The sequence below is a fragment of the Mesoplodon bidens genome, assembly GCF_964165515.1.
Source record: "Mesoplodon bidens genome assembly, chromosome: 18".
In the NCBI taxonomy this organism is placed as follows: Eukaryota; Metazoa; Chordata; class Mammalia; order Artiodactyla; family Ziphiidae; genus Mesoplodon; species Mesoplodon bidens.
Genome location: NC_138175.1, coordinates 35,118,868 through 35,146,278, shown reverse-complemented (window position 1 = coordinate 35,146,278; position 27,411 = coordinate 35,118,868). Strand labels below are relative to the sequence as shown.

Sequence of the window (27,411 nt, the reverse complement as noted above, 5' to 3'; positions counted from 1 at the left end):
TCGTATTCTGTGGATCAAGTGCCTGGAGCCCAGAGTGAGAAGCCTGTTTCTAAAGAGACTCCATCTGCCTCTCCCCACCTATAATGAAACCCCAAATCATGCCAGCAGTGCCTCTGGCGAAGAGGCCAGGCACCTGCAAAAGCCACCGGTGCTCCAGCCCTGGGGACCCAGGCTGTTTCGAGACCAACACAAGGCACAGCCCCGCTGACAACTGCTTCTGACACAGTTAGGAAAGGTGGGTCTAAAGCGTGATAGCAGCATAGATGCAGCACCCAAATGTCCTCAGGCAGTCGGCCTCATTAATTTGGGCCGATGTGCTGTCGTACGGATCACAGAGTATCCTTAAAAGGTAGTTTTTATACCAGGACACAGGGAAACGTTCCACCTGAATCCAGACTGAAGGTCCACGGGTGACCTGCTCCAATGAGCACATGAAAAATTGGAATCAGCCCCTGGGTAAATCAAACCTCTCACGTCTGCTTCCACGGTGCCCCAGCAAGTTCCCAGAGATACTTTCTAAGGCACTTGACATCCTCCTGGCTCCTAGAAAATGATGGGAAACCTCCCCTGCAGCCGTTTATAGGGCCCAAAGGTGCTCGACCAACACTGCACAAATTGTGTCAACGTAAACTTCAGCTCACTCCCTGTTCCTGATGTTATTCGAGTTGATAGAACCAAAATTAATGAGACTTTCTATCATCAGTTCAGACGGCCACCCAACATTTCCCCACTTGGTGCCCACAAATGATTCTCCATCAAGAACAGACAAGCCCATCACACATCGAGTCAGGCTTTATCTATTCCACTGCAAAAGTCTTGATCTACTAGCATATTAGTCTACATTTAATATTTTTATAGTATATGGACCGAGTACCAGCAACCCAAGCTGCACAGGAGAGCTCCCCAAATGGAGAAGACCACGTGGCAACGTGGGAATCCACTCAGAAAATGTTCAGTAACACATGCCAAATAGAAGATGGTAAGAGCCCATGACTCCAAGCATGTAAACATTTGTTATCCTGTGGGCAGGGGCTGGAGGGGAACAAAGAGAAATCAGACAGCTGTTGGGGGTGGGAGCATCGGCAGAGAGAACTGGTTCTTGCTTGTTTCATTTTGTGTGTCATAAAGATGCAATGTCTGACACCTTGTGGATTTCAGGTCGGTTTCTCGCACACACAAAGGAGAGAGAGACAGAGACAGAGACAGAGGGAGAGAGAGAGAAATATGAACAGGTCTCCATGGAGTTGTCTTGAGTTCTTGAAGTCCACACTTCAACAACTCCTCCTGGACCCAGCGCTGCCAACTATTGCTGAGGGACAACGAAACCTCTGGAAATGAGGGTTCTTCAGTGCAGACAGTCCCAGCTCCAGGCTGGGGGACCTGGGGGCTTCCTGATGACTACCATCAACTGTCATTCCAGCAGGAGCCACCCCGTCCATGAAGAGCATCCCCACATCCCCACCCCAGAAACTCTTCAGACCTCACACCACTCTCCCAGATTCCGATGGAACGAGGCAGCGTCCTCACCCACACCCCAGCTGCCACAGCAAGAGCCCAGAGCTCACTCTGCTAGAGCAGTTCAAAGAAGGACCACATTCGAGGAATCTAAAATATGACACAAATGAACCTATCTATGAAACAGAAACAGAATCACCGACATAGAGAATAGACTGGCGGTTGCCAAGAGGGAGGAGGATGGGTGAGGGATGGACTGGGAGCGTGGGCTTAGCAGATGCAAACTGGTGTATATAGACGGGATAAACAACAAGGTCCTACCGTATAGCACAGGGAACTATACTCAATATCCTGTGATAAACCATAATGGAAAAGAATATGAAGAAGAATGTATATGTATAACTGAGTCACTTTGCTGTACAGCAGTATTTAACACAACATTGTAAATCAACTATACTTCAATAAAACAATAATAATAAAAGGGCCACAGTTGAGATGGCCCCCACAAACACACCCACCCCCTCCACACAGCCTCTTCCCAACATGCTGACCATCTGGAAGGGCTGGGCTTCCCGGGCACCCTGCTTGGGGAGGGGTGTGCCGCCTTCACATTCCGGGAAGGCAGCCCTCTGCGGGGCATGAGTGTCGTTCACACCCAAAGCCAGATTCCGATGGACAGGTGGCACTGCCCTCAGTGCCCACATCCTCAACGGCAGGGACGTCCCACCTTCCCTTGAGACAAGACTCATTTGTTCCCTCAGAAACATCTTCCAAGCACCCAGAGCCCTCCCGGCCTCAGAAGAGCAGGGCCCTCTCTGAAATCCTTGTCTGAAACGGTCTTTGTTGGGCTGCCGAGTGGCCACCTTTCCCTCCAGAGTGACGCTCCATGGGGCAGCAATGCCCACCTGCATCATCCCTAGCACTGTGACTGGGTGATCAGTGATGAGCGTCCAGCAGACCCACGAGGCTGGCCTGGCAGGGCCTGCTGTTGCATTTCTGTGCCAGTTCCAAACTTTTAAAGTAGAAGCCAATGTTTAAAGATCTTACACTATAGCCTAACGTATAAAGCAGACTTTTTAAGGTGATAGCTCTGACTGAAGTGGGTGTCAGAGCCCCCTCAATCAGACAGGCCCCAATACCGACCCCAAGAGCCTCAGAGACACCTCTGGAAACACAGTCTGAAAACCACTGCACAATCCAAGGATGCGGAAGTGTCCTAGACAGGGACCGGTTTTGAAAATATGCACACAATTCCCAAAGGTGTATCCTGTCCCTGGGTAATCCTAAGAACTGGGGGATAATAGCTCCTCACATATCTCTTCCATGTTAGGGAGACTCACCTGCGCTGGGTCACTCCTTTACTGGGTGGTAATGAATTTCTTGGGGATGCTATTAGACGAGGTCATTTCCTGTACCCTTTCAAGGAATCTCTGACTCCCATCCAATGCTCCAGGGCTTGGGGATATTTCTGGTTCCCATGTACCAGTGGAGGTTGTTAGTGAGGTCCTGTCAGGAAGCAGGCAGGGGAATCGGTGGATACCAGCAGCATCAATAAAGATGGCTTGAGACCCTGCAAATGGGGCTGCCATGATTTCAGCCAAAGTCTGAGGCTGTGGAGTGAAGAGACCACCACTGGGAAGAGAGTCCTGCCCAGGACCAAAGAACAATTAGCTACCATTTAAAATTTCCAATACAGACCCCCATTTACAGCCCTAAAGTCTCACATTTTCCCTTCTCCACCTAGAAATACCACCATTCTCAAAAGTGTGGTAAGAGACGTGAGAATCTCCTTGATTCTGAAAAACTGGAGGAAGGAACAGCCTAAGTAGTGCCAGGGGTAGGACCTCACTCCAAGAGCTGCAGAGACTCTACAAAGCATCACTTGGCAGTGGTCCTGAGGGGCCCTGCTTTAACAACTAGATGAGAGCAGTGTGTTCTTTCACATAGAATATGAAGAGAATAGCTTTTAATTAGAAGATCAATTAACTGATTGTTTTTAAAGTAAGTGACAATATTTCACTCTTTTATACTTAAGATTTCACCTCAGTTCTTGGCGAAATCAAGAGCTACACTAGCATCTATTGTTTCCTCGGGTCCAAGAATGAGAGTCCATAGCCCAGGGTCCTGAGGAGGTCCTGGCTCCGTCACCAAATTGCTATGTGACCTTGGTTAAGCAGTCACCTTTCTCTCTCAAAGCCTCAGTATTTCCCCCCAGCAAATAAGAGGACTGGAAAAGCCAACCCTGTAAGTCCCTTCTAATTCTGATTCTAAGCTTATAAGTTGGCCGTTGCCTCTGCCAATGATTGAAATTTCACAAATTCCAAATGACTGTGGTTTGGTTTGCTGAGCCCCAAAAAGTTCAAAACTTGGAGTCTTGCCGGGTCTATTGTTTTTGATATCTATTCCCTCTAGAGGGCGAGAATGAAAACTTGGTCTACCCAGGGCTGTGCGGGTACAGATGTCACTAGAGGAAGAGTCATAGCAAAGTTCCACAAACACTTGGCTTTCAATCTTCCAAGATGGCATGAAAGGCAGGGGAAGCAAGACTTTGAGTCCCAACCTATCTCTTACCAGCAAATTCCCCCCGCAAAACAGGTGTCAGGTCCTCCTTGGAATATTGGTCTGAGATTTTAGGTCCTCCTCCCACAAACCGGCATCCAAAGGGTTTCATCAACAATCACAATAGAAGGAGATGTCTCAGGATAGCTGTTTAAGGCACACACATGCTCTGGACTCCCTGCTCAGAGCCTGGAAACATGTCAACCCCTATCCCTATTGCATGGCTGCCATACGCGCGGGAATACGCATGCCCCCATTCTCCTACCCCACACACCGCATGTATCCCAGACACACAGACACACTCAACTCGTCAAGTCTTAAATCGCTCCTATATACTGTGGCCTTGCCCACCTTCTCTGAGGCAGCTGGTAAATAGAACACAGGGCTATAGTCAAACTGCTATAGTCAGAAACTGCTCCCAGCCACCCTTCTCCTACCCAGAGAAGCAGAAGGCCAAGTGCGGAGGTGGAACTGAGTCCCTTTCCGTAGGGGTACTTCTTGGCCTTTGAAATTCTCCCCCTCCCATCACAAGCCCTGCTTCGGAGCTCACTCCTTCATGCAGCTTTCCACACTTAAGCTGCTTAACTTTGCACTAATAACCTCTTAATTGCTGGGTTTCCAAAAGGCCTTCCAGAAATCCGGGGTGCAGGCCCACCCATTTATGGCCCACATACTGTGGAATGCAGTTTGGGGGAGCAAGGACAGGGCACCTCCGCCTAACTCCTGCCTGCTGGAAAGCTGTTGCTTTCATTTTTAATTTTATTTAAAAGGGTACCCAAGACACCACAATAAAATGACATTAACTGTAAAATTACATTATTAATTCTTTAATCTCACTTGAGGCTTCAAGCTGTTGCTATGTCCAATTATCCGTATAACCACCTGTCAGAATCCCGGTGCTATTTAGCATTACCTCCAGGACAGCGGTGGGCCCGGTGGTCCGTCAGGTCTGCCAGAGACTCGAAGTCCTGCTGACAGTGATCGCAGGTGTAAATTGACTCATCCTCCATGTCTTCATCGTCCTCATTTCTCTCCTCTTGACTTGTCACGCTGTTCCTGTCTTCCAGCACACGGCTGGTTTTTCGATCACACTCTGGCTCTCCTTCTAGGCCTCCTGCCAACAGGAAGAATACAGTCCATGTCAGCTGACGGGGTCTTGGGAAAGGATTTTAAAAGACTCACCCTGCATTTATGAAGATACATTTAATTACTCTACCTCCCAGGGTCCATTCTTCTTGACACCTCTCAGTATATTAAAATATGGGGGTTTTTGTAGCATGTGGTGCCATAATTCTCAGCTAGATTATTTAATTCTTGGTGCAAATCTTCTAGAGGGATGTCCTGTCATCTTCCCTCTGTGCATGGATGCTGGAGGTCATGACCCATCAGGGAGGTGAAAATACCTTAGCATCTTGTCTCCTAAAAAACCCAGTTCTCTCACACATTTCTCTAGAGTTTCCACCAGTTGTTCCTAATGCACCTGAACTTTTAGTTTCCCCCAAAGCCTTGAAGTTTAGAGCTGGGAGATCTCTTAGCCAGGCTCACCTTCCACATAACATGCCTCCCAATGTGGAGATGTTGGCTCAGTTCTTTGCAAAGATGTCCTGACTCTGGAATCAAGGAAGCACATGTATTTGCAGGACCACGGATAGTCAAATTGCTGCTTAGGGGCTTCCCTGGTGGCGCAGTGGTTGAGAGTCCGCCTGCCGATGCAGGGGACACGGGTTCGTGCCCCGGTCCGGGAAGATCCCACATGCTGCGGAGCGGCTGGGCCCGTGAGCCATGGCCGCTGAGCCTGCGCGTCCGGAGCCTGTGCTCCAAAATGGGAGAGGCCACAACGGTGAGAGGCCCTCATACCACAAAAAAAAAAAAAAAAAATTGCTGCTTAAAATGCCCCTGAGTGCTCACTTGTGCCCCGGTATCAGCCTAGACAGTGAGAACCAGGCTTGGAATCATTTGACCAATTTCTTTAAAATAAAATACCAATTCTGTGCTTAGCACTGTGCAGACCAGTGGTTGAACTTTACAGAAAAGTGAGTTAATAATCATGATAACGATGCTTTGCATTTGCATAGCGTTCTGTGCTTTTTCAAAGCACAAATACACACACGTAGCCCCATTTCACAGTCTCACACATCCTAGAGCTAAACGGGGGCTCAAGCTACCTTACGGTTCCGCCCCCTGCCCACAAAGAGGGACAGCTTTGTTGTTCCCCTTTCATAGGTAAGGCACCTGGCCTCCAGACAGAAGGATGCAACATCCCCAGCACCCTACAGATGTTCACCTTGACATCCTGACTCCTGCCTAGTGCACAGCTGGGGGAAGTGGAGAACAGCCTCAATCTGAGCGATTAATAGGACCCAACGAAAACTCGTAAACCAAAGTGCAAACAATGCATGGTGAATATTACATACAGAATATATCAGTAATCCCAATAAATGTCAGTGGATTAAACTTGCCCATTAAAATACAGAGACTCAGACTGGAAAATCAAAGTGCCTGTTGTCTCTTCCCACAGTCTGTCCTGGAAAACAGATCTATCTGTGCAGAAACTAGCACTTATTTAAACTAAAGAGAGAAATTTCTATTATGTGTAAAGATATTGATGCAAACATATAAGCATATGCAAAGGTGTGTGTATGCACGTGTGTGTGTGTGTGTGTGTGTCGCCCATAACATCACAGTTACAGGAAAAGGCTTCAGCACACAACCTTTAAACCCCCAAGGACTGGTCGCCAAAGCAAGAAAGAGAAATGAAGCAAAGAATGCATTTCATTTGAGGTCGAAGCCACAGTCCGATAAATATTTCTATTCAGAAATAGATAATGTTATAAGGGCTCTGTTTCTCCCGTCTGCACAGAACATGCACCTCCAAGCACCCGACAGCAACAACCTACAAACACAAATCAGCTCACTGGAGAGCCAGCTGCCGCCTTCTGTGGCGGCGAACGTGGCATGACACGCCGCTTGGAACTGCACAGAGGCAGTAAAAATCAATGTTTCCATCTGTGGCCCATCAAAACATCTCTCTTCTTACCAATTAAGGGATGTACAATTTTTAGGTTCTTTTATCATCAGAACATGCCAACTCCCGGCAATACAGAAATCCCATTAAAAGTCAGGCAGCATATTTATCTCAGGAAATCTGATCTGCTGCTGTGGTGACGGCCAGAAATAGAAAGCAAAGAAATGAGAAATATCATTTGGAGCCTTCAATATTATAAGTCCTCATACAACCATGGTTACACAGGCGAGCGCCCGTCTCTGAAATTCCTAGTTTACAGTCTCTTCCCTTAATTAAAAAAAAAAAAAAAAATGTTCTGAAGAGGGGAAAAAGAACCATAATTCCCACTTTATCTACTACACCAACTCTCCGGATGATAAGTTATGCTCAGCACCACGCCTGTGCTACTTTACTTAACACATAGGTTAATAGACATATTTAAATTATCCCCTCGTTGTTGTTGTTTTTTGCCATATTTACTTGGCAGCATTTTCCATAATAGCTCATCTAATCCACAACTGGGACCACAAACAGTACAATGCATTTGATCTCTTTGGATCTGGTACATCCTGTTGACTCAGGAGCAGATAAATCAGAATGTCAACTCTTGGGTTTTTATAAGGCAGAAACCCATAAAGTCATCCAAGAGGATAAATCTGTTCTAAGAAACTGCCACCTCCCCTGCCGCTGTCTCCTCATGGGAAGGCAAGGTGGCTGCACAGAAAGGGGGGGAGGGGGGAGGGGCGGGCGACGTGGGCACCTCATCGCCCGAGGTCCCAGGGGTCACGTGGGCTGAAGGAGTCTTAGGGAGCAGGACGTCCCTGAAGCTCCGGTCCCTGGGGGCCCCTCTGCTGCGTCATCAGAATCAGGACCGCTAGAGCAGGAAGCCCTCCATCAGCTCAAGGCTCTACTCTGTAAGGCACTCTCATCCCCCCCGGTCTCTGATCCTTACAGTCGGAAAAAAGAGTACATGGTGTTATTTCCCCATTTCCAGATGAGAAAACTGTGGCTCTGAGAGGCCACCCAAAGCCACACAAGGGATTGAACCTACAAGTTCTGATGTGCAGCTGCTTGCCCTTCTCCAGGCCGGGGCCTGTCGGAGCCCCAGACTCCCAAGGCCGGGAGGTGGGAGCCCTGAGGACAGAGCTGAGGGCGCCAGTCCCCCCTGGAGCACCCTCTGGATCTCCTCTTTCCCCGGCCCACCCCGAGCAGCTGCTCAGTGAGCCCCCGGGGCCCTAATGAGAGCACCTTGACCCGGCTCTGGCTCATCGGGGGTGACCCTGCTGGCCTACATCCTGCCCTCAACCAGCCCCCGGGTCCCTCAAGGGTCCTTGCTGAGCAAGCAGAGGACACAGAGCCCAGTGGCCACCACCAGCCCTGCCTGAGCCCCCAACCCACGTGCTGCCTCATGTTTCCAACGTGGTGACCGGCTGGGCCTGAACTACAGTTGACCCCCAGGTCCCTCCAACCACCCGGGCCCACAAGGCAAAGTCAGCAGAGCTCATTTCTTTTCCACCGGGGCTGGGAAGGATGTCCCGAAAACGGACCGCTGGTGCCTTTCCCTCCGGCCCCACCCAAGTTCTCCCGGGGGACACCCAGGGAAGGCCCAAAGTAAACAATTTCGAATAGGGCTCTCTCCCCCAGGGCCACGAGCGCAGGACAGGAAACAGAACAGGCACCGTAAATGCCAGCCTCTCCATCCATTTACAAAGCTCCTGACCTGCCCGGCCTCACACTCCACCCGGGACAACTCACAACCTAGTTGTTTTCCAATGTGCACACCCCCATCCTTTTGCCCAGGGGTCCACCAAGAGAAGCCAGCATTTATTGAGCACTAGCTGCATGCCAGGTACCTTCTGAGCCCAGCCAGCCAGGCAGCCCTATGAGTTGAGCACCATCATAGCCCCATTTTAGGGGTGAGGAAACCGGGGCTCTGTGAGGTGACGATGCTTAAGCAAGGCCATAGTGGCAGGTTGCCAACACAGTTGTTCCTGACTCTTAACCACTATGCTACACGGTCTCCCCAAAGCAGAGCTTCAGTGGAAAAGTGAGTTGAGGGCTTCCCTGGTGGCGCAGTGGTTGAGAGTCCGCCTGCCGATGCAGGGGACACGGGTTCATGCCCCGGTCCGGGAAGATCCCTCGTGCCGCGGAGCGCCTGGACCCATGAGCCATGGCTGCTGAGCCTGCGCGTCCCGAGCCTGTGCTCCGCAACGGGAGAGGCCACAACAGTGAGAGGCCCGCGTACCGCAAAAAAAAAAAAAAAGAAAGAAAGAAAGAAAAGTGAGTTGAGTGCCCAGGAATCTGCCAACCCTCCAAGGCCATCTGCAGGGGCCTGGTTGCAGCCCCAAACTCCAGCAAGGGCTCTGCTGACCTCTCTGACTTCCCACTTACCTCCACAGCCCCACAGACCTTTGTTCACTCCCTTGAAGTTCAAGTTTGCTTAGCCAAGGGCTTCTTCACACTCCAGTCCTGCCCTAACTGTTCCCCGTGGGCCTGAGCACCCAGGTCACACAGGTCCCGATCATTTCTCCCCCACAGTTCCCTTCCCTTCGCTGTCAGAGCGCACTTGGCACAAAGTTCACTTACACCTTCATAGGCTAATGTTTTACTCTCTGCCTTCTGGTGGCAGCCACATTTGCCCAGGACGGCAGCAACAACACCTCCCATCCCATGTGCTCTTGTGGAGGGGGGCCTTGCCCTCACCCATCAAGAAGAGGGATCTGGGCTTCCCTGGTGGCGCAGTGGTTGAGAGTCCGCCTGCCGATGCAGGGGACACGGGTTCGTGCCCCGGTCCGGGAAGATCCCACATGCTGCGGAGCGGCTGGGCCCGTGAGCCATGGCCGCTGAGCCTGCGCGTCCGGAGCCTGTGTTCCGCAACGGGAGAGGCCACATCAGTGAGAGGCCCATGAACCGCAAAAAAAAAAAAAAAGAAGAAGAAGAGGGATCTGAGTCGCCTCCACAATTCCCCTCTGGCCTGGCTGGCCTTGGTGACTTCCTCAAACGCTAGAATGTAACAGAAACTAGAATGCAGCTTCCCCCTTGTCTGTTGGTCTCTTGGGACACGACCCCTGAGAACCCAGCTGCCCTACTGTAAGAAGCCCAAGCCACATGGAGAGAGTGTAAGTGCTCCAGTCGACAGCCCCAGCTGAGCTCCCGCTGCCAGCGCCCACTGCCAGGCACGGGAGTGCAGCATCTCGGACATCCAACCCAGACAAGCCTTCAGAAGGCAGCAGCCCCAACTGGCACGTGACTGCAACTCTACAAGAAATGCTAAGTGAGACCACCAACTGAGTCCAGTCAGCCCACAGAAGTGTGCAAACACTAATAATTGTTGCTTTAGGTCACTGAGTTTGGGGGTGGTTTGCTACACAGCAATAGACAGCTGGAACACGCCCCCGTAAGCTCCATGAGGGCAGGAGCTGTGTTTGGTTCGGCCTGGTACTGTCTCCCCAGCCCCTCGTACAGACGCACGGTAAGTGCTCAGTAAATGGTGAATGTATGGATTAATTGGTTTCAAAGAAACAAGACTCCAAATATCAACACAGGTTGGGGGAGGGGAAGTGCTTACAGTGCTGTTTATTGTGTGATAAGTATTAGGTTGAACCATAGGAAGTTGCCATCTTCGTAGGTCAAAAAAGCCAAAAATTGGCAATCCCAAATGGTTCAACCTAACATATGATGGGGCCAGTCTGTCCTGCCAACTTCTTCTTCAAATCAGGAGGAAAAGGGTACACCTACACCGGTTGATCCCACTACACCACACCCCCACATGCCATAGTCCCTGAGTCCAAGATATGGGCTTGGGGAACTTTCTATGAGCAAACAGAGACAGTAACAGAACACTCAGCCTTTATTGCTTATCGTTAGAAAACAGTGAACCTCCCCACCCCGGGCCACCTGCAGCCTGAGTGACACCGCAGGTACCCTTCTACCTTCACATCCACCCATCCCATCATCACAGGAAGCCTATGAGGGAGGTACAATTGATACCTCCCCTTTGCAGAGGGGGAAACCAAGGCTCAGGACCACACACAAATCACACACACTGGGAAGGGCAGAGTGTGGATTCAAACCCAGCTCTTCTGACTACAGATCCTGACTCTTAACCACCACACGGGAGGGCAAAAAGGGAATGTCTGTGAAAGCGCTGAGCCGGGGACAGCTGGCTGAGTCCACTGCCAGAAAAAAGGGAAAGGGGAGAGACGCCGGGGGGCCAGGCTGCCCACAGGCTGACAGGTCTGGGAACAGGACATTTCTTACCTTCTCAGCCAGGCTTCTTGAGCTCATGAGTCAGGGCTGTCGGGGCCTCACCGCTCCCCAGGGCCAGCTGACAGAGGCTCAGCCTGAGAACACCCGCGAGGGAGGGTCTCTCCCCTCTGGCCCCAGTCCCCGGCCAGCACACAAGTCAGAAAGAACCTCAGCGAGAAGGCTGCCTCTTCTCCTTCCTGGGAAGGACTGTGGGGATCACTCCGCCATCAGGGGGCCCTGGGCACCCTGAGAACCAACCAGGGACCACTGGGGGTCCTGCCTCTGGGGACCACTGGGGGTCCCGCCTCTGGGGCCCCATGGCTGAGTACCTTCCCAACGGAGGCAGAAAGCCAGGAGCAACCCCTACACGCCCGAGAAAGAAAACAAGGGCAGAGTATGAGAGGTGTGAGATATCCCAGAGGCTACAGTCACACGCCTTCGTCCATTCTCTCCTTCATTCACCCTACAAATACTGATTGAGCGCCTACTGTGTGCCAGGCATAACACACATGTATTTGTTACAACATACAGGGTGCTCCCCGGTCTCTTTCATCTTGGTGGCCTCAAAGCCACACAAGGCCTGGCACAGAAAAGATGCTTAATCAACATGGGGCGGATGAATGACTGCCCAGTGAAGAAATGAATGCCCCAAGGGAGGTACAGGTGGTACGTGCCTGCGGCCTGGGCCGGGTTTCTCAGGGGACCGGGTTCCAGTCTTAGCTCTAGGACCCCCCCGCCTCGCCCCATGAGTGACCCTATGTCAATTCTCCCACCTGAGACCGATTCCCTATGTGTCAACAAGCTTAATCGTGATGGACACCGCCCTCTCCTGCCTCACAAGGTGGAGGTGAGGCTCCTGTATGGCTGGCCATCAATGCGAGAAGAATTGTGCCCACAGCTACACACAGATACGGGTAAGCCAGGAGCCCTGCAGGGTTTCAAGGAGCCCAGAGGAGGCTGGAGCAGGGGCAGGGAGGCAGAGGAGGATGTGGGCAAAAGTGCAAGACAAGGGTGCAGGGGAAGGACAGGGAGAGGTGTAAAGGGCAGGACTGGTGCCAGGTGACAGTGGGACGCGGGAGAAGCAGTCCTGGAGGCCAGCAAGTCCTGGGACGGTCTCCCCATCCTTTCCCGCAATCAGACCTGGATAGGAGACCGTACCAGCCACCTCCGCAGAAATCAGAACCACCAGACGCTGAATTCTAGGCACATACAGGGCTTGACAAGAGAATCCAACTGAACAGGGGGCACCGGGAGCACCAGTGTAGAGCAGTTCAGTGGGGCTGATGGAACCAAGTTGTTCCTGCAGAAAGATGGTCATGAAGCAACGACGCACACAAGCAGCAGACAGCTGGAGTCATGTTCCAGGGACTGATGGGATGATAGAGAAAGAACCGAAAAGAATCCCAGACTTTGGAGCCAGCCAGTCTGGGTTCAGATCCACACGCTGTCACTTAACAGCTGGGAGACCTTGGATAAGTCACTTACCCTCTCTCAGAAAAATTTTAATGAAGTTAAATTATTTTAATGAGGTAGTATATACAAAGCCTGATACCTGGCCCACAGTGAGCCTGAGAAAACAGTAGCTACGGTTACTGTCTTATTTTGCTAACATCATTCAAACCAACACAGGCTGCATCATGGTTCAGACACAAGGGTGGAGACATCGTACTGCACGAGAGGTTCTGGCAGGAGGCCTCACAGGCTCCTGAGGATGGAGAATGTCAGGGCACATGCCCCCTGAAAGGCACAAAAATGTCCATACAGACAAAAGGATCCACTGCATCAGGAGAGGAAATTCCTGGCCTCAAGTCCGGGCTCCCTCCTCCCTCCCTGTGTGACCTTGAGTAAGTGACAAGCCCACCTCCTCCAGGAAACAGCGTGACCCCTGCCGGGGGTCTGTCCCGGGGGCAGATGATGCCGGCGAGTTTACAATTCACAAGCCCACTTGCCTTGTGCTCTCCCCCTGTACGTAGTTGGGGGGGGGGGCCTCCCAACAGAATTCACAGTCCAGACAGGTGTCTACCACTTGCAAAGTGTTTATCCTGGAGCAACATTTTGCTTTAATAGCGAACATGTGCTCCATCCTAACAGCCCGTATGTGTCCTACAAACGGTATCACCAGCAGCACGTATCCCGAGGGCCAGCGTGGAGGAAGCACTTCCGGAACCTGGGCATGAGGTCAAACCCCTGGCTGAACCTCACCTTGGCGTCTTGGCCCTGCTTGTAGAGAAGGACACGCCTCCATGAACACTTTCTCACACACACCTGGACTGGTGGGATGGAGAAAGAGAGGGCCTGGGCCGGGTCTGGGCAAGGAGCCTACCAACCCCAATTAGACACTCTGCTTGTGCATCCGCTGCTGGCCCCAAATTCCACAAGGCAGCCACTATTTATCTTCAGGTTTAAAATATGTGCAGTGCAGGCAGCAGGCTAACATTTAACACTCAGTCTAAAGGGTCCCCTTGGCAGCAGAGCTGTAGGCAAATATTTTAACACATAATTTGCTGTCCAAGTTCCACTTAAATAAGGAAGCAACTTCCACATGTTGTCTTGGGGGGTGGGGGGAGCGACCATTGCTCCCCTGTCAGCGTGGACAGCTCCGTAGATGGAATTTCAAAGCCACGGTCAGCCAGACACTGAACCTGACCTCGGGCTGCATCACACGAGCCTTGCTGGGATGCTCCATCCTGGCTGATGATACGAGACTGGGTACAGGGCCCCCTTTCCACAGGCCCGTGGTTAACCAGGAAAACAAGAACTTTCCAGAGGATGTCTCTTTAGTTGTCAGGAATTCTAGAACCCGAGACCAAAATGGTTAGCAGTGTGATAGAAAAGTGTAATCACTTTTCTCAGACCAGATCTTCCAATTCATTTGCAGCCTTCCCCCAGTGACCCATGGCCCAACAAGGGAGATACAACATTAGGCTTATTATACAGAGGGCAAAACTGAAGCTCAGATAGCTCAGACAGCTCACTCTGTCACTCAGATCATGAGCGGACCAAAGCTCACAACTCCAAGGCCCCCACCCTTACACAAATGAGTAGAATGGACTGGAGGAGCCTGGGGGGAAGATGTACACCCACCCAAGGGGGTGGTCCCTGCTCAAATCCTCTACATAGTTACCATACAGAAAAGCAAGGCCCAGTACAAACATTAGATGTTTTGGGTTTTTTTTAATGAAGGAAATCCATATTTTTATGTGAAATCTCTGGATTTTTAAGTGTTAAACTTCAAATTTTAAGAAACATGGCATGGGGCTTCCCTGGTGGCGCAGTGGTTGAGGGTCCGCCTGCCGATGGGGGGGACACGGGTTCGTGCCTCGGTCCGGGAGGATCCCACATGCCGCGGAGCGGCTGGGCCCGTGGGCCATGGCCGCTGAGCCTGCGCGTCTGGAGCCTGTGCTCCGCGGCGGGAGGGGCCACAGCGGTGAGAGGCCCGCGTACCGCAAAAAAAAAAAAAAAAAAAAGAAACATGGCATGAGTGAAACAATAGGTCTTGGAGGGCTGGATGTGGCCTGGGGCATCTTTACCATGGGGCACACCCAGCAAAAGCCACTGGGCCCCCTTGGGTCAGACAGGGAGTTTAGCTGTACAATGATGAAAGTGCCGGTTCTTTGGAGATTTAGAACTGGGTTCAGGTTCCCTCCTGTGTGACTTTGGTTGCTTGCACTTCTAAGCCTCAGTTTCCTTGCCTAGAAAATGAGGAAGATATCACTTCCTCACGTACAGGTTGGAGAAGCTCCCTATGGGAGCTATCATCCAGGTGACCTTGCCCCAGGTCTCTGCTACCCAGGCTGTGGTGGGCAGTAAGCTCCCCCAAAGCTGGAGCCATATCAGACACAAATCCTCCACCTCTTTGGTCAGTCAACAAACATTTTTCTGAGCGCCTACTATGCGCCAGCCACTGCTCTAAGTGATGTAGATGCCCCAAAGAACAAAGCATAGCTGCTTACCCTGCTGAGGCTAACACCGGTCACAAGCACCTTGCCCTTTATGGGCAAGTACCTGCTGAACGAATGCATGACTCTCCCCTCCAGGGGATGTTGAGGTGCTGAGCTCAAGCCACAAAGTCAGAGAGAGATGGCAGCTTCCACCCCCCGCCCCGCCCCCGGCTCCCACCTATGACGGGTAAGGAAGGAAAGAAAAGACCGTGGATGGGAGGGAGGGAAAGTGGGAGGATTAGAGGAGGAAGGGGAGAAAAAGCAATCACAAACACCCACACCAAAAAGGAAAAAAATTATATTTTTCTAGCCGGTCCTTAACGGTGTCGCTCCTCCGAGCCTCACAATCTTAATAAAACTGATCTCGCCACATGCAGTAATGAAGCACAGTCGGACAAAGCCACCCTGGAACCATGAAAATTGTACACTGTTACCGCCTCGTGACCTCCTGAGGCTATGACCACTCTGCCCTCTCCTTGCTGTCATGTTTTGTCTCCGACGGCCGCTGGGAAGGAGGAGATGGAGAAGCAGGCCAGACCTAGGCAGGGGAGGGGGGACAGGACGTGGGGCGGCATGGGGAGCTTGATAAATCTAGCTAATTTGTGGTCAGAGCCACGGCCTGGCGCTCCTAATTGCTCCCGGTCCAGGAGCAGAACTCAAGGCGCGGATGCTGGGGTGCAAATCACCCCCAGCAGCCATGGCAGAAAGAGGAGCTCCATGGAGGAGGATGGGGGAGCCGGGGACAGATGCGCACCCCAAAGACAGGACGGGTGGCCAGGCTGAGCAAGAGTGGCTCAAGGTCAAAGGCAAATACAAGCGGTGCAGTTGGAGCCCAGAGCCCTCAGGCCACACGGAGGTCGCTCGGGGATCCCGCCCTCTCTGGCCTCAGGGGCTCCATCTGTAAATGAAGGCATGGGCCGTGGAGCAGCAATTTTTAAAGAAGGGCACCTTAGTGACTCTTTGCTGTGCCAGGGGCAGGCCCGAGGGCAGAAAGCCGAGGGTTACCTCCCCACCAAGGAAGCCCCACTCTGCTGTAGACGCTGGGGTCCCACTGAGCAGTGCTTTACAGATGGGAGTTCCACTGTGAAAGCAGGAAGTGGGCAAAAGTCCACCCAGACAACTCCTCCTCACCGTCCAGGGCTCAGCTCAATGAACCTTCACCCCAACAGGGTCAGCCCCCCACACGCACTCTGGGTGCTCACTGGGCACCCCGCTTTCCTGCTCTTACCACAGCAGTCATGGTCCTTCTCTTTGCAGAACGTCCCACTGTCCCCGTGCCAGTGAGCAGGCTCCAGGCAGGCAGAGTCGGCATCAGTTTTGCTCATCTGATCCCCCCACCCCACTCGGCCCCCACCATAAGGCCTGGCACACAACAGGTGCTCGATAAATGTATGCGAACCAAGCAGTCTGAAAGGGCCCTTCCTACCCTAGCATTTGAACGTCCAGCCATGGCTCTGCTCGTCTCTGGGGAAAGTCGAGACAGTGGGAACAAAGCCAGGAACAGGCCCCTGGTCCTGCCCGCTGCCCCAGGACTCCAGGAATGGAAAGGACTCCCTGCCCTTGGTCCTGAGGAGCCGCTGCTGTAACCCAGAGGCCAGCTGCCCCCCAGCGATCCTCCAGACCAGGGTCTCCGGTCCAGCCCCGCGAGGGCCTGCAAGGCCAGAAGCCCCACTCCCTGCAGCCACAGCGGAGAGGCTGTGTAGAGCCTTTAGAAATTAGCCGGCTGCCGTGCGTGGAGACAGCCCGCCCGGTGTGCGGCGCGTCCCGGGGAACACTGAAGTGGCGCCTGGAGGAAAGGGAACGTGTCTGACGGAGTGGCTTCGCCGCGTGGCTGCTGCTGAGGCGGAAGCCAGAGGGCACTGACAGCTTCCCGAAGCCCCTCCCCCCGGACCCCACGGCCCGCGGGCGGAGGCCCCGCCCCCTGCAAGGACCCTTCCCCTCCCTACCGCTTCACCTCCTGCGCTGACTGAGGCCTGCCCGCTTGCTGCTGACTTCCCTCCAGCCCCCAGGAGGGTGCCCAGTCCCGCAAGGGCGCTGTGGGGCATTCCGGAAGTCTCCAGAAACCTGGACCCGTGGGCAGCTGACAGGACAACGCCAAGGGCCCATACAGCACACTTGAAGGGCCTCAGGGAAAACACAGCCTTCACTCAGGCGGGAGCCCCCTCCGCGGGGGTGGATTTAAGTGGGGAGTGGGCCGGACCTACACCCGCCAATCAGAGCAAGGCCTGCTTGGAGCCTAGGAGGAGGGCAGACCTGGAAAGGATTAACCACAGATCAAAGGTCAAGTGGGCAGCGCAAAGGAAACTTCCAGACCCACTCCAGGGGCCCGGTGGCCACCTCGGATGGCCAATATCCGCGTGATCTATATGCGCACGCACACCCACACCCCATCACCACCCCCTGCTCATCCTCAAACCGTCACTTAACTCGGATTTCAGACTGCTCGCGTTGTTCTTTAATCAACACGAAGCAGAAACCTTTTATTAAATGCTGCTAATTTTTTATTGATCACACTGTGAATCATTTCATTTTCCATTACCACAAACGTCTCCTATCAGAGCTCTACGATTACGCTTCTTTATTCGGTCTCAAGCAACTTGTCACTTTTAATCAGTTTGCCATTTCAGTATTGCTCAAAAATTAGAAAGCAGGATCTCTGTATCATTACTGCTTTTTTGTTTAAAAAAAAAAAAGTTTCCATATAAGAAGGGTTATTATACTTGGAATAAATATGCATGAATCAAATTCAAATGAAATTCCTCCCTGACTCTAACCAATTTTAGCATTAGCTTTTATAAATTTTTTAGGTTTATTTTCACGGAAAGACTATTCATAATTATTGCTCGTACTCTCCCAAAACACTTATGTTACTAAAGTGTGAAATGTCTTCTAACACAAAGACAGATCTCTGGGAAGTAATTACAGAAATGCATTCAGGGGCAATAATTCTATATTAGCTGTCAGCAGCAGACATCCTCTGAAAGGCACTTGTTATGAAGGAATTATTTGTGTAACCATTGAAGGCATGGCAGGCAAGCCCACACTGAAAGGCTGTGTCCGACCAGAAGCTTGGGCTCCCTCATCAAGGGTCAAATTAAGTTTAAATCATTACCTTGAAGCCAAGCAAACGCATACCTGACTGTCTATTGTGGAGACGTTTTTGAGACGCACTCAAGCGCAACATGGTCCTCCCATACCCAGCGTGGTGCAATTACCCTGAGTCTCAAAAGGATTCTGCCAGGAGCTTGTCACAATAGGGAGAGAGGAGGTGGCAGGGTGTCTGTTAAATGCTAACTCATGTCACCAAACAGAATTCTCAAGAATTATAAATTGCCAAGATGCCTCGCAGCTGACCCCCGCGCGTTAAGAAGAGCCCAGAATATTATCAGGAAAGTGCAAGAATTTACATCAAAGGCAAGAAAGGACTCTCTGTGGGGAGCCCACGGGGATGCAGCTGAGGGGATGGGGACTACCTCTTCGGCCCACTGAAGGTACAACTGGGGTCTGGGCGGTGACGCCAGCTCCCTCTGGGGTGGAAAAGTACCCTGAAATGAGGGCACGTGGACGCAGCACTGGAGGGGGACCAAGGAGATGCCTTCATTGTTGTCTGAGCTTTATCCCCAACTCTTGGCCAGTCCAGTTGCCTCCGCTCTCTGAGCCTCAGTTTCCCCATCTGTAACAACATCCTGCATCGACACTGTGTTGAGGGTATTAACAGAGTGACTAGAAACAAAGAAGCTGCAGCCTTAGCCCCCTCCTGTTTGGGGCCTAGTTCTCCCACCTATAAAATGGCAGGACTGATTCTGGAGCCATTAAAGGAGCCACCTGGCCTCTGAGTGTGGGGGGAAAGCATGGGGGTAAGGACAGAGTATCTTCCCAGTTCACTGGGTCCCACAGACACCTCGGGAATTGCTGAGACCCCTCGAGCCTCAGTTTTCCCGTCTCTAAAAAGGACACACTGAAGATCACTGCCCTGAGTTGTGCTCAGAAATCAAAGTGTGAAACACAAACCTAGGCTTCTTTATTCTGCTCGGCCACTGTTGTTGCCAAAGAGACAGGTGCTTTCTAAGAAAACTTGGGGCAAAAGGCACAAGAGCTACTTCCCCCTAACAGCATGGGGCCCAGCTACCCTGGGCAGTGCCCACAGTTAGCTGTCCTGCCCCCGGCTATAGTACTCTGATCTTTCATGGGGCCAGCCCTCCCCATCCCCCATTCTGAGGCTCACTTGGGGCAGGCCCCACCTCCAAGCTCCAAGGACAGGCCCATGACCCAGGCCTGGACAACCAAGGATGGACATGTGACCCAAGTGGGGTTACTGAGACACAATCCAAGACATTTTCTGGAACCACTGGGAGAGAAGTTACCTAAAGTGATGGTGGGGTGAGCAGAGCTGACAGATGGAGAGAGGGGGCAAAGGGCGTTTGAGCCACGCCCTTTGACCCAGTCATTTCACATCAAGTTTTATCTGCTAGAAAACTCCTGTACCTAAGAATTCACTGTGAGAATATCCACCCCAGAATTACGTGTAACAGCCAAAAAAAAAAAAGACCACGTCTACATTTCCATGAATGCAAGATGGATAAACTGTGGTACATTCAGAGAATAGACACCATGCAGCAATAAAACAGAGCTACACGTATCAACAAGGATTAATCTTCCAAACACAACAGAGATAGAAAAAGCAAGTTGCCAAAGATAAACTATGGTAATATGATAAAATACGACAACACTTATAGAAAGTCTAAAACATGTATACCAATAGTATTGATATACCATTCATATGTATTTCAAGAAGAAAGACATACATGGAAATGATAAACGCCAGGCCCTGGGGGGAGGGAGAGGAAGATGATTGGGAGCACCGCTGGGTGAACGGAGCTCTGTTCCTTATGCTGAAGGGTACGTGTTGGGTGGTCATTATTCTCTTTTATGTATCTGAAATATTCCATGATAGAAAAAACTATTGCTGAGCCACTAAAAATATTTAAAAGGAGGGACGGTTGGGCTTCCCTGGTGGCGCAGTGGCTGAGAGACCGCCTGCCGATGCAGGGGACACGGGTTCGTGCCCCGGTCCGGGAAGATCCCACATGCCGTGGAGTGTCTGGGCCCGTGAGCCATGGCCGCTGAGCCTGCGCGTCCGGAGCCTGTGCTCCGCAACAGGAGAGGCCACAACAGTGAGAGGCCCACGTATCGCAAAAAAAAAAAAAAAAAGGAGGGATGGTAAATGAATTGGGGAATCACAAGGAAGCACAGAATTTTAGGTGGAGAAGCATCCAGAGAAAGGACAGCTTTTTCAGAATTTAAGACTCAAGGTATTGTTCCGAGGCCATGTGGTCAGTTAGTGGCAGAGCCAGGGCTAGTCCTCAGGTCCATGGATCCTACCTCAGCCCTGTGCTCCTTCCCCTTCATCCAGTGTGACAGGGGTGGAGAGGGGGAGCGGAGGAGGGAGGGGAGTTTCTGGCTTGAGAAAATAAATGGTACCTAAGCACTTGGTTCTACTTGGGCAGGGACTTGTCTGTTTCGTTCGCTGTGGAATCCCCAGCAATTAGAACAGCGCCTGGCACATAGTGGGTACACAATAACCATGTACTGAATGAATGAATGAATGGATGGATGGATGGATGAATATAGACTGAGATGAGGTAAAGTCGTACACATCCATTCCTTAGAACAGACCCTCTTGGACAGGATCCCTTTGCTGTACCACAAGGTAGTCATTTTTAAGCAAATGCTGATTTTCTACCTTCGTGTCTTTAAAAAAAAAGAAAATCAATGCTCCAACTCTGACTTCTCACCAATTTTCTGACCTTCCCGTGGGCAGGCTGAGATTGTGAGTCATGGCTGAGTCTGGAAAACCACCTTTGAGGAGATGAGAATGGAAAACAGTCTAATTTAAGGAGGAGCCAGGTACTGCCTAAAACGCATCCCTGCCCCCCCCCTTCCATGAATGAACATCGAATGGAAAAAATTACTCAGACTCTCTCTGCTGGAGAGCGTCTGATGGCTGGGCCGACCAAAAGGAGCCGGTTGCTAAGAAATCACACCGGGCAACGTCAGAGGAGCACTTGCTACAGGTGAGATATGGGCAGGGTCAAAGTCCGAAACAGTTTCTGGAAATCTTTCCAGCAAAGCCCCCTTTCTGTGCAGGGAGAGGAGGAAAAGCAGCCATGTTGTCAGGGACCCACTGTGATGTCTAGTTTATGAGACAGAGACTCTTAGCAGCCTCAATTACAGATAAGGAAATGGAGATCCAGAGAGGGCAAGGTCACAGAGCTAGAGGATGGTGGAGCAGGGATTCCAATCTCCAAGAGGCCGGTGCTCCTCCTGAGCACAGAGGTGCTTCCCAGGCTGCCAGCTCAGGGTTTCTCTGGGTTCACTCCTCTAGTGCAGAAAGAGGTAAACACAGAAGTCTAGGCCACCACAAAGACGGCCGTGACCACAGCTTGCAGCCCTCCCACTTGGAGAACACCAAGTTTCCATAGGGTCCGGGTGGTGCCATCCCATCTCCGCCACATTAAATAAAGAGATGAGGGAGGTGGAGTGTCACCTTCTTCTCAAGCCAAGGTACCACCCCAGAAGGGCAATCATTAGCACCAAGATCCACCAAAGGCAGGGAGTGAGGTCCCGTGGGAGACCCCAGCTAAGAAGGGCACAGGGACCCCAGGTGGCTGTAGGAAAGACTGAGGCCAGCCCAGAAATGCCCAAGCTGGGGGCTCCGCAAATATTTCCAATAGGAATCCACCATTCCTGCCCTTGGAGCTGATGCCAGGCATGTATCAGGCCAGCCAGTGGTCCCACCTAGCTTTCTGCCCGGAACTGTTTCTGTATTTCTGAGTTTCTTTCCCACAAAAATGAGGCTTTACTATTATTTCTGATTGCAAAGATAACTGCGATTAGTATCACACAGAAAAGTATAAAGAAACTAGTAAAAAATCACCTGAAATCTCACTCCCAGAGGTTTGTGCTGTGACCACTTTGATGAATAAGATCTCCCATTTCCGGAAACATGCAGCAGTCATCTTATGAGTGGGATCCTGAGCTGTATGCCCACTTGTAACCTTTTTACACTTTGTGCCGAGATCATCTCTTTCAGGAATCACTTCTTAGGGTCTACCTTTTTTTTTTTTAATTTGACCATGCCACAGGTCAAACAGGATCTTAACAGCCTGCAGCATCTTATTTCCCCGACCGGGGATCGAACCCAGGCCCTGGCAGTGAAAGCACCGAGACCTAACCACTGGAGTGCCAGGGAATTCCCCTTAGAGTCTGCCTTTACAGCTTCCTCTAGAGGGAAATCTCACAGTTCCCAACACCTAGTTAAATACAAACAGGTCCCAGTAACAAACTTGGGAGAAGTGGGCTTGTTCTATCTCAGAAAAAGTTTCCTTGCTCTGAAAATGGGTTCACCCTGGAGTCCTGGGTTAACAACAGGGTTTCTGGAGATGAGGGTCAAAGGGCCACTTGGGTCAGCATCACCTGGTGGAGGGGGGGAAGCCTGTTAAAATGCAGATGTCATACCAGCAGCCCCTCCCTAAATATGAGGCCCAGAAATCTGTATTTAACAAGCCCCCGTATCCTCACCCCTAGGTGCTGTCCTAATGTCTTTAAAATAGAATTGAAATAGTAATGATTCTCTAACACAATTTTTCAATCACCACACTAGACCAGAAGGCTGACGATGACTCCCAAGAAAAAGAACTTGCTTCGCGCACCAGCACTGATGCACGGAGTCAGGTCTGCTCCCCAGTGCTCAGCCCTCCTCTCTCCACACCATCCTGGCCCGCCACTGCCTGCTGCATCTGTGCAGAGGACAGATGGTGTGTGGTGGAGAGTTTGGGCAGCCGACCTTGAAAGGAAGGATGCCCTCAGCCTGTGACCCTGAGTGGCCCTTGAGTCCCGTCTCTGGGCGTCACTCACACGTGTGCACACCCATACACACTCATGCACACTCACCATCAAACTCCTGCCCAGCAGGAGTGGAGTCAGGGCCTCTTTCTCACACCCACTGATCCCAGGGAAAGTTTAGGAAACTCCCACTCTGGGAATTCTCAGTTGGCAGCTTCCTTCCTCTCTTCACCAAATAGCAAAGGAGGTTTTTCCCCTCCTAGTCATGAAATTGGGATGCTTCCTGGGTTTCGTCACTAACAGCTAAGCACAGGACCCAAGTCATTCCAACCCTCCAGGGGCCAAGCCAGGAGGGTTTCCAGGAAGCCCCTCATTCTTCTGTCCTTGGAGGAGCCCAGGTGGGGGAAGTGAGCTAGATGTTTCTGGGAAGCATGCCCCCTGGGAGACACCTTCCCCTCTGTCTGCCAGCTGCTGGCTCTGAATCACAGAAGACGGCCACAGGAAGGAGGGCCAAGGCCCCTAGGGCCAGCCTCACGCTGCTTTCCAGAAGAGAGATGCAGGTGCATTTAAGACACATCCACTTATTCACAAAACAGTTACTGAGACCTACGACGCACCAGGGACTGTCCTACGGCACAGCAGGGACGGAGGTGGGCAGACCCTCTCGGAGAGTTTACCCTCTCATCAGGGACAAAGACGGCAGATACACAGAGAAACAAAATCATTACTTTGAAGGAGATAAAATAGATGATGCGGCAGGGACTAGAGGAGGCCAGCTTTAGCCAGGGTGGCAGGAAGGGTCCCTCTGTAGGGGGGCGTGAGCTGAGCTGTGGGGGACAAGAAGGAACCAGCCAATCAACACACGGAGAAGGACATTCTGAGGCAAGGAGCGTGAGCACAAAGGACCCAGAGGTGATGGAGCATCGGCTCCATTCCAGGAAGCGAGAGGACATCAGTATACCTACAGCCAGAGCAGGGAGAGCAGCGCTGGGCCTGAGAAAGGCCCAGGACAGCCATCAAATCCTGACTCAGACCGTGACTGAATGAGTGCGAGTGCCTCGATTCAAGGCAAACGAGAAAGCCAGAGTGAATTCTGATAGATTGAAAGTGACCGTGTACAAGTTAAAGATTGTGTGAGAGCCTCCGGACTTTAATTCAACTTGGTCACATCTTACTCGCAAACGTTTCCAACATCAGAGCGCCATGTCAGTGGCACACACTGGCTCTGTGCAAAGGGCTGTGGCTGGGGCACAGGCTGCGAGGTCATACCTGGGTTCAACTCCCATTGTTGCCAGACAAGTCTTCTGATTTACCAAAGACGAAATTATATTCAAAACCATGCTGGTCTTCCAAGTGTCAGACCACGCACACATGGCCTCTACCTACCGACACAATAACACGATCGGCCTCAACAGCCCTGCCCAACTTTGAACCCCTGAACCACTGACTCTCAGCCTTGGAAAGATAAAGCGCCACCCAAGAAGGACAGTGATGAGGCTTCTGCTCCTTCCCAAGGGCAAGGGACTTAGCCAAGACCCCACAGCAAGGACGTAGCAAATTAAGAGCAGCAGGCTCATCTTGGGACCCCTAGTCTTTTTTTTTTTTTTTTTGCGGTACGCAGGCCTCTCACTGTTGCGGCCTCTCCCGTTGCGGAGCACAGGCTCCGGACACGCAGGCTCAGCGGCCATGGCTCACGGGCCCAGCTGCTCCGCGGCATGTGGGATCCTCCCGGACCGGGTCACGAACCTGTGTCCCCTGCATCAGCAGGCGGACTCTCAACCACTGCGCCACCAGGGAAGCCCGGGACCCCTAGTCTTGCCCCTCAAGCTATCCTAGCCCGTATCAGGATGCTCACCTCCAAATCACGCTCGTAGAAAAGAAAGCTGGACTGAGGGGGCTATCACTGTGTGACAATGTCATCCACCCAGACCATGATTCATTAGCCCAGGAATCTAAGAATGTGGGCCAGTGTGGCAGTGACCTAGCCCAGGAAGGCATTTGAAACAGGTGGCCTGGGCTTCCCTGGTGGCACAGTGGTTAAGAATCCGCCTGCCAATGCAGGGGACACGTGTTCAAACCCTGGTCCGGGAAGACCCCACATGCTGCGGAGCAACTAAGCCCGTGTGCCACAACTACTGAGCCTGTGCTGTAGAGCCCGCGAGCCACAACTACTGAGCCCGCATGCCACAACTACTGAAGCCTCTGCGCCTAGAGCCCGTGCTCCGCAACAACAGAAGCCACCACAATGAGAAGCCCGCACACCACCACAGAGAGTAGCCCCTGCTCGCCACAACTAGAGAAAGCCCGCATGCAGCAACCAAAAATAAATTAATTATTTTTTTAAAGTGAATCTGCATTTTAAAAGAAAGAAAGAAAGAAAGAAACAGGTGGCCTGGTGCATCACGCAGCTTCCACCCAGCCAACAACTGCACACATGGGGACCACATCGCTGACCCTCTCCCGACCCTGCCCTGCCAGGCTCAGGCCTGGTGGGCATTCAGCAACCCTGAATAAGGAGCCGCAATGCTCGCTCCTATCCACACAGCTTGTCCTGGACTTCCCAGCACCTGCACCAGTTGTTTGAAAGACTCAAGGGCCTGGGAGTCCCTGCCAGGACCAATCCCTACCTCTGACAATGGCACCCTCGTCAGAGAACTCTAGCCCTGGATATCTCTGCAAGCATCTTACCCTTTAAAAAAGGGAGCAGGGGGCTTCCCTGGTGGCACAGTGGTTGAGAGTCCGCCTGCTGATGCAGGGGACACGGGTTCGTGCCCCGGTCCGGGAAGATCCCACGTGCCGCGGAGCGGCTGGGCCGTGAGCCGTGGCCGCTGAGCCTGCGCGTCAGGAGCCTGTGCTCCACAACGGGAGAGGCCACAGCAGTGAGAGGCCCGCGTACCGCAAAAAAAAAAAAAGGAGCAGGGCAGGAAAACTGTCTCCAGACCACTGAAGGGGAGTACACAGAAGAGCAGGCTTGTTCTGGGATATCACAGGGCACAGAACCAGAGCCCGTGGGGCCATCCAGGAGGAGGAAAAACCTGCCCCGGTTCATCACGAGGACTGAGAACGTGGTCTTGACCTCCGATGAGCTGGAGATGCACCCCTGTTTTACAGCTCGTGAGCTATGTGACCACATGCTAATTACTTAACCTCTCTGAACCTCGGTTTCATACCTCCTCCTTGTCCAAGAGGACAGTGACACTGCACACCCCACCCCTCACCCTATCTACTTTTAGTTCACGTTTATTGAGCACTTACTCAGTAGGCGCTCAATAAACATGACGACCGGGGCTGCCACTAGGGTCCAGGCAGCTTTGGAAGGAAAGGAGCCTCCCATCCCTGGAGGCATTCAAGCAGAGCCTGGAAGAAAACATGTTGGGGAGTGGCTTAGAGGATGGGGGCTTCCAGGCTCCCTCCCATTCCCTGAGCTGCTGGATCTGCCCTCTGCCCAGTGCCTGGAGCCAGCCAGCTCCCATCACCACTACTGGAAGGCTGAGGACAGACATGGTCTGTCGGGCCAGGACACATGTGCCTGGGGTTCAGACAGCTGCCTTGATTTCTGGATCACCAGAGGTTTATTAGCACCACAAAGCGCAGCCCCTTACAATGCTTAATGAGAGAACTAATCATTATGGGGGGCTGGGGGGGCAGGCAGGGGTCGGAAGGAAAGAAGAAACTTTTTGCCAACATTGTGAGTTGAGTGCCAGGCGGGATGGACTTAAATCCTCCCTCAAAGGCCCCCCTGGGCAGGGCACTTCCTGCAGACAATTGGAACTCAGCCTGTAGGGTTCGACTTCCTTTGTGTTAACTAATTTCTGACTCTGGGTTTTCAGCTCTTTATTTCTAGAACAATACGCTCACTGCAACGGCCGTCCAGTGCGGCAGTCTTCCTGGCGGTGACAGCGGGCTTGCTCTCCCCTGCTTTTCTCCGCGGTAGGAGGGGGGAGGTGTGAAAAGCCATCTAAAAGAGGTGGGGAGAAGAGGTCCAGCCCTGTCCTCCCCAAGGGCAAGTCTCATTTTCAGCTCTCTGGAGCCAGAAAGCAAGACAGGACCCCAGAGGGGTCTTGTAGACCCAAGATTTCAGGCCAGGCAAGTGACAAGGAGGGGGAAAGAGGGTCCAGCCCCCAAAAGGAACTCTTCCTCCATACAGTAATTAACCGAGGTTCCCAGAACCCTTCCGCAAGCAAGCACGGCACTCGCCTGCTTTTTCCCTCTCTGTAATCTTTTTCTAATTTGCGTTGCCGCTTCCTGCTTCCTCCAAGCCACCTTAATTGGAAACTCTTTTCGTTCACACGGAAAGTTCCTCTCTGCTCTCTGAGGACACCTATCGAGGGTGGAACCAGGCTCTTCATAATAATTCTT

At 52.0% G+C, this 27,411-nt stretch overlaps 1 protein-coding gene across 1 annotated transcript in view; it reads right to left on the bottom strand.

The window, feature by feature from the left end:
* The window catches only part of ZNF423 (zinc finger protein 423), a 336,656-nt gene that overhangs the window by 222,473 nt on the left and 86,772 nt on the right, over window positions 1-27,411 (bottom strand). Inside the window, exon 3 of the mRNA XM_081217128.1 lies at window positions 4,928-5,128. Coding sequence (XP_081073254.1) covers window positions 4,928-5,128 — 201 coding nt within the window. The remainder of the gene's footprint in view (window positions 1-4,927; window positions 5,129-27,411) is intronic.